This window comes from Trematomus bernacchii, unplaced genomic scaffold (assembly GCF_902827165.1).
Source record: "Trematomus bernacchii unplaced genomic scaffold, fTreBer1.1, whole genome shotgun sequence".
NCBI classification, from domain to species: domain Eukaryota; kingdom Metazoa; phylum Chordata; class Actinopteri; order Perciformes; family Nototheniidae; genus Trematomus; species Trematomus bernacchii.
Genome location: NW_022987753.1, coordinates 175,862 through 183,488, shown reverse-complemented (window position 1 = coordinate 183,488; position 7,627 = coordinate 175,862). Strand labels below are relative to the sequence as shown.

Below are 7,627 nucleotides of genomic sequence, written 5' to 3'. Positions count from 1 at the left end.
TACTGAAAGTGGAGTGGATCCAGTTGGTAAGTTTGCCATTTCTTTCTTCTTCTTTGATTTACTGTCAAATGTAGAGTTAATTTAATGCTTGTTTACTCCTCTTATTACAGAACCACCAGAAAACTCTGAGGATCCTGCAAATGGGGATAGTCTCTTAGACTGGCTGAACACAGTGAGGCGCACAGGCAACACAACCAGAACTGGTCATCGTGGAAACCAGTCATGGCGGGCCGTGAGCCAGACCAACCCAAACAGTGGTGATTTCCGCTTCAGCCTGGAAATCAGTGTGAACCGCAACCTGGCTGAACAGCAGGCAGCTGCTGAAGGGGAGCAGGAATCTCCACACGAATCTCCACAGGAAACTCCGCAGGCAACTTCAGAAGAAACCCCAGAGAGTCAAGAAATGGTGGCTAATGTTGAACCACTTGTGGTGGAGGCTGAACCACAGGTACCCATGGAGACGGACGTGGTGGAAGAACCGGTTGTAGAGGAAGTGGCTGTGATAGTCGAGCCAGAGCCAGAGCTGGAGCCAGAGCTGGATCCGGAGCCGGAGCTGGAGCCAGAGCTGGAGCAGGAACCAGAGCTGGAGCAGGAACCAGAGCTGGAGCAGGAACCAGAGCAGGAACCTGAACCTGAACCTGAACCAGAGCAGGAACCAGAACCTGAACCAGAGCCTGAACTAGAAGAAGTTGTTTCACAAGAGATTTTAGGAGAACCTCTCCTCTCAACTGCCGCCCTGCTGGTACAACCACCACAACCCCCACTCTCTCCTTCTCCACGCAGAGGACAGCGGAGAGCCCGCAGCCGTAGTCCAGAACCACGCAGGACCAGGGCGCGCACGGCCAGGAGCCGCTCCCCTCTCAACCTGGATCGCCTGGATGGCCTCCCGAATCCACGTCATGCTCACAGCACTCAAGGCCTCAACCCTGCCACCAATGCTCCCCCTGTGCTTCAAGTGGAGGGCAGTTCACGGACTCGACAACACGTTCTTTCTAGGCAAAGCACTGCTGACGTTGATGTTCAGCCATCTAGGGCTAGTGCAGAAGTGGTCCCAGAGGCCCAACCTGTAGGAGCTCAGGAAGGAGAAGCTGCTGCAGGGGAAGGGGCCGCAGCAGGGCGCCGTCCCCCTACCATTATGCTTGATCTCCAGGTGCGTCGTGTGCGTCCAGGCGAATATCGGCAAAGAGACAGCATTGCTAGCCGCACCCGTTCACGCTCCCAGAACTCAAACAACACATTTCTTTATGAGAGTGAGCGTGGTGGATTTCGCAGGACTTTCTCACGCTCTGAGCGTGCTGGGGTGAGGACCTACGTCAGCACTATTCGCATCCCTATCCGAAGAATCTCTGATGCAGGTTTGGGGGAAGCCACCTCGATGGCTCTCCAATCTATGATTAGGCAAATAATGACTGGTTTTGGTGAACTCGGCTACCTCATGGACTCAGACTCCGATTCGTCAGATTCAAACCGTGGAGCCACCACACCTGCAGATCTGGCTGAAGCCCTCAACAACCCGGAAGCCAATCCTGCTGCGGCTCCTGTTGCTGATGTGGAAGAACCCCCTGTAGCTGCAGGAGTCAGAGCAAGGACAGCTGAGACTGATACTGAGGAGGGTGTTGTCACTGCTCCCCCTGCCTCAGCTGGCAGGGTTAGACCACTACCACCTATCAGCCTAGCGGAGCCCAGCTCATTGCCTTTCTTGCGGCTTGCTCACTTCTTTCTTCTAAATGATGACGATGAGGACCAGCCCCAAGGGCTGACCATAGAGCAGATTGACAACCTCTCAATGCGCAATTTTGGTGAGAGTGATGCCCTGAAGACTTGCAGTGTCTGCATAACAGAATATGCAGAAGGTAACAAGCTACGTAAGTTGCCCTGCTCTCATGAGTACCATGTGCACTGCATTGATCGCTGGCTATCCGAAAACTCCACTTGCCCCATCTGCCGCAGTGCTGTCTTGGTGTCAGCCAACAGAGAGAGTGTTGTGTAGCTCAAAAAGACTGCAGGCCTTTTGTCCCAAGTACATAAGAGGATTTGAGGAAATGTTTCTCCACTGTTGAAATGGATTTCCTTCATACCATTTGTGAGTTTAAATCATAATGCAGTCACAGGTTTGTTTTGGGGTGCTCCATACAGTGACATCGAGACATATTCAGTCTCTATTTAGACATTTATAATTGCAGTCCAAAGTTAGGCACAAGCAATGCATGCTGTTTGAATCCACCTGTAGTGACCGAGCAGTTGTGGCAGTGCATAAAGCCATGCACACAGGCGGCTCGGTATCTCTTAAAGACCCCCTGGTTATAAATGCTGCACACCGGCAGGTAGTTCAGGCACATCTGCTCTTTTCTATTATCTCCTAAATGGCGCCTTATATACCAGAATTTGGGTATTGGTACACTTCTTAGTTACACCAGTTCAAAGTATTAGCTGTAAATAAGCTTGTAAAAATAATTTTTAATCATACTTTGTATTATTGAATTGATTTTGGATTGTAAATTATCTCATGAAGATTAAGGTCAAGTTGGCGGCAATTACTCTATCAGAGCATCCCTAAATTGACTGTTGCACCAATTGGAGGTATCAATGTACACAGCAGAATTATTTAAAGATTGTGATGTCCAAAGGTTGTAGGACATTGATTGGTTTGCCATTTACAGTGTGACGTGTACTCTCATTTTCTTGTTCACCAGAAAGAAACAACTATTTTGGAGTGGCATATACCATGAAAGGTTAAAAAAAGAATGTTGTACAGACATAAGGGAAAGATAAATCCACCTAGGCTACCTTATCGAAGTGTGAGTTTTATTTTGGAATCATATAGCATCTTTATTTTCTTGATCATTAAAAATGATTAAGTAGCAGTAATACCAGAAATTAGGGGTGTCTCAATATCGGTAGTAGATATTTGGTTGATATTAAGTTGTTGGCATGTGAATTTTCCCAACTTAAAAATACTATACTAACAGGCATGACATGTCGAAATACTTAGATATACTTTCTTTTGCTTTCTTCACCCATATGTAAAAGATTGTTTGCTTTTTAATGTACAACTATGATTTCACAATCTTTTTGTCCTGTCATCCATTATCTACAGATCTGATCCTTTTTTATTTTTACACATCGGATTGTCTTTAATTATTGACCAATGAAGTAAGTTATCTAAGTTGTTTTTCGCATAGATTGAAATGACCACACATTCACTTGAACTGTCAACTCAGCCAGAATAGCTCTTTACACGGAGGTCCAACTTAAGTTATTAACCCAAAGATTTGAGTTTCAGACGCCAACTAAGTCTGAAAACATTCACACTATTTTCCTTCTGTCTTAATAAGGCTCCAGTAGAAAGTCGTAATGCTTGCCTCCTTCTACCCCATGAGCAGATGCTCCATATCAGTGTGCAATACATGCTAAAGTGAAAGTAGGGAAATACAAACCATGATATAAATGTATGCTATTGTTAAAACTGTTGTTAATGGCTAAAATCTTAAATGAAGACTTATTACCTTTTAAAATGTGTTGAAGTTATTTTATTTTATTTAGAAGTTCTGTAGGTTTTAATAGCACTGTCGATGAACAGGAACACTGGCTAAAGGAGTAATGGGCATCACAATGAATGCCATCCTGTCACGTGTCTTGTTCCACTGTTTGATGTCTTTGCCACAATTATTACTTCCCTCTGTGGGACAGAAAAGTTTGAATGCAAGACGTTGTCATTGTTATATACCATAAACATGTAAATGAAATGTATGTTCCCTCTTAGGCCATTCCTTAGTCTTGGCCTTGTTCTGTGTCACCCAGTGCAGTATGTTAACTGGGTGTTAAATGAAACTAACCGCTGAATTAAACACGTTGTTATGCTACAAAATGCATTAGCAGGTACGCATTCTGTACACTTACTTTGCTGCTTGGTAATTTTATTCTGCATTCAGGTGCACACAATAATTATATTATTACTTTTACCTTATATATTAAACGGTCTAAATATACTTTTATTTTCATGTTTGTTTTGATATGACGAGTTGAGATGTTCATTGATATGTTTTTCCTACCGCTTTATATTTGGTTTCTAACATTTTTTAATCCAAGGCAAAATCATGACTTTGAATGATGGTGTGGAGTGGAAGCAGCAGAGCATGGTTTGTGTTCCCTTTAATGTCCAGACCATAACATATTGCACACATTGTGCATATTACACAATACAAAATATGTGTAATACATCTTTGTTTATGATGCATTTGGTAGTGGTGGAACAAATACTCGTGTTTTACTTCAGTACTAATGCCACAGTGCCCCAGAATGTAACAAGTAAAAGCATTACAAAATATACAAATTAGGAGTACAAAAGTGGTTCCATTAATATTGAAATAAAGTACCAAAAGTCCTTCCTAGGCAGAATGGTCCATGACTCTTTTGTACATAATGTAATTTAATAATTGACTCATTGATGTGGATAATGTGTATTATTTCACATTGTCAAAGAGATTGTGCATTTGACTAAGGGATTAACTGGACTCATCTATCCATAATATTACAATATATTTTTAGTTGGTTAGATTTTTGTACAATAGGAATCTGCAAAGTAACTTAATTTATCAAATTAAATTAAAAGTGGAGTTAAAAGTACAATATTTTCCTCAAAGCTGTGGGCCTAGTAAAGAAGAATAAAGTAGCATAAGATAGAAAACCTCAAGTTATGAACAAATAACTCATATTTGAATTTAAGTACAGTACTTCAGTAAATGTACTTTATTACTTTCCACCACTGGCGTTTGGTCTGCATCTGTGAAAGTGTGTAAGTACTAGCACCGCCTACTGGCAGATTTGTGAGAAAATGTAAAACTTAATAGACATTTTTAATTTGTTCATAGGTGTCTTTTCGATAGAGACGTAATCTGGAAAAGTATGTTAGTGAAAGGTTGTAGTTATCGGAGTTTGTTAATGCCTCTCTTCAGTGGTTCCTCTGTGTTGGCCAGTTGCAGCGGGTTCACAGTCTGAGGTTCACACACAGAGGTGCAACAACAAGGAAGTGCTCCAACCCGCAGACTACAGCAAGGATGGCGCTGCGGACAGCTGGAGGTCGTTTCTTTTACTTTCAGAGGAACGTTTTAAAGGTACTTTATTGAGATTATCTGCCAATTTAACCGCTAAATGTATTCCCACTACTTATCACTCGCGTCTCACGTTGTAAAGGCAGAAGTACCAGCAGTTAAGACTTCCCTTTAGATAATTCGGTATGTTAATAACCGAAAAATAGGTTCATACAATAGACTGTTAATCATTATGATTATATGATATGAACGTTGATGTAGACGTGTTGCTGGTCTACATCAACGTTTTGCTTAACACACCTTTCTGGTCCTTACAGTGTGCCGTAGGCTACATTGTCGCCACACTGCGGTGCTGTTTCTGATTTAAAATGTTTTTATTGCACAGTCAAAAAGGTAATTGTCACAATAATATATACAAATGAAATGCCCAGATAATTTATTTATAATGTATGGCTTTTTAATTTTACAATATGTTACATTTTTGTATTATCTTGTTTATAATATAGCCAATATAGAACGTTTTATTAATCTTGAATAGCATTAACCCAGCTCTGTCCATGCCATCAACATAAAGTTGTTGTTTAATCCCTAGAATGTATTTGTCTTATCTCTTACAGCAGGTCTCCATCCAAACACTTGGCTTTGTCAGGTTCAAAACAAGTTGTCCTGTTGAAGTGAGCCGTCTGGATCATTTGGTTCTGACTGTGAAAAGTGTGCCAGACACCATCAACTTTTATACCTCAGTCCTGGGCATGGAAGTCATCACTTTCAAGGTTTGCAATGTGCTTTTTAAATGTAAATGTACTATTATTATCTTAGTGGTAATGGTTGTAGTAGTATCATCAGCAGGGGCGGACTGGGACTAAAAATCAGCCTTGGACTCTCGACCGGCCCACTTCGGTACCGCCGGCCCACCTCGGTACCGCAAGTAAATACCGCTAGTAAATTGTCAACGGGGGGGTGCTAGTGACTTATCCGACCGGCCCACATCGTCTGACCGGCCCACTTCAGTACCGGCCCATCGGGATTCGTCCCGAACGTCCCGATGGCCAGTACGCCACTGATCATCAGTAACAGTAGTAGCAGGTATTAGTAGGTTTTAGTAGGCATACTCATAGTAAGTCAGATTAAGTATTGCTAATTAATTGAATATAGTTTATGCAATATCTTCATTCGCAATTTTAACATAACTGTTCAATTTATATTCTTATTCATTTCAAATAGACACCACAATAACACAACCCCATTCCCCTCCTGGGGATCAATTTAGTGTTAATAATTCTAATCATTTAATGTGTCAGTATTATCATTATCCATGCGTTGTTTATGTAGTGATTAGTTAAAGTGGACCTATCATGCTATATTTGAATAATATAGTGTAGGACCATACCTATATAAGGCATATTTATACTTTTTCTTTTTCAAAATACCAAACAGATCATGCATTTTAGCCATGCCTCATTTCGCTCAATTTGAAAAATGTTAGCTCTGTTTTTGCAAGGGTTGATTCTGTGAGCAACAGGACCATCTAGAGGCCTGGCATATGTACTACAAGCGTCTCCAGCGCTTTCGAACGGCAATGCCGTGGTTGTCTCCTCCTGATTGGTGGAGTTGGCCCAATAGCCGTAGCGCCACCGTCCTGGCGTCAGGACAGTGTTAAAATCTGGATCAGTTTTTATCAGATCCGTTGCAGCCCCTTTTTTGAGATTTGGGTATGGAGGAAAATAGAGAGGGTTGTGTTTTCTGACACTTGGTGAGTTCCCTGGAACACCGGGGACACATATTCATGCATTTTGCATGATAGGTCCCCTTTAAGGTGAAATACTGTCTGCTTTTGGTTTGAGAGAACATCCACTAGATGGCAGGCTTTGACTGTATGTCAGCTGAGAGTGTCTCTACTGTTATGTACTCCCACTATGAGCTGCTTTGAGCTTTCCCACATCACCTGCTCTCTCTGCGTTTTCAAGGGAGATCGTAAGGCCCTGGGTTTTGGGCAGCAGAAGTTTAACCTTCACCAGTTGGGTCAGGAGTTTTGAGCCCAAAGCCAAGCATCCAACGTCAGGCTCTGCGGACCTGTGCCTCATCACCAAAACCCCCCTCGCTACAGTGGCTTCACATCTGAAGGTTTCCTACAGACTCTCTTGAATGAATAATGCCAATTTAAATATTTTAAGATGGTTACACCTTTAAAGCCACGTGACTCTAGTTGTCTGTGCATCACATTTTCTCACCGTTCTGGGTGTCTCTGAAATGCTCAGCGTCAATTGCTGTTGTCTCTTCTCTCTGCAGGTCTGTGGGGTGGAGATAGAGGAGGGACCGGTGGAGAGGAGTGGAGCTGTGGGGTCCATCACGTCTCTGTACTTCAGAGATCCAGACCACAACCTCATCGAAGTTTCAAACTATAACCAGTCGACTCCAGAGGGATCCACTAAGTACAACTAGAAAATGCATTTCCTGCTGAAAATGCGTGCGAATGCTGTAAACTGTGTACATGTGTTGCTGAATTTAGCTGAAAATGCAGAAAAGCTGAATATTTTAATTAGTTGAATGGTCTCTGTAGCTGCTTTTAGCTACAA

The 7,627-nt window shown here is 42.4% G+C and overlaps 2 protein-coding genes across 2 annotated transcripts; both read left to right on the top strand.

The window, feature by feature from the left end:
- Positions 1-4: 4 nt before the first annotated feature.
- LOC117496555 (E3 ubiquitin-protein ligase RLIM-like) lies at positions 5-3,987 on the top strand (the record flags this gene model as incomplete). The annotated part of the gene is made up of 2 exons (XM_034148257.1): positions 5-26; positions 111-3,987. Coding segments are annotated over 2 exons (1,902 nt in total), but the record flags the coding sequence as incomplete, so codon positions are not given.
- A 1,012-nt stretch (positions 3,988-4,999) lies between these two features.
- Positions 5,000-7,565, top strand: LOC117496559 (glyoxalase domain-containing protein 5-like; the record flags this gene model as incomplete). The annotated part of the gene is given in 5 exon segments (XM_034148260.1): positions 5,000-5,114; positions 5,669-5,824; positions 7,019-7,081; positions 7,083-7,175; positions 7,341-7,565. Coding segments are annotated over 5 exon segments (522 nt in total). The 3' UTR covers positions 7,494-7,565.
- Positions 7,566-7,627: the final 62 nt, after the last annotated feature.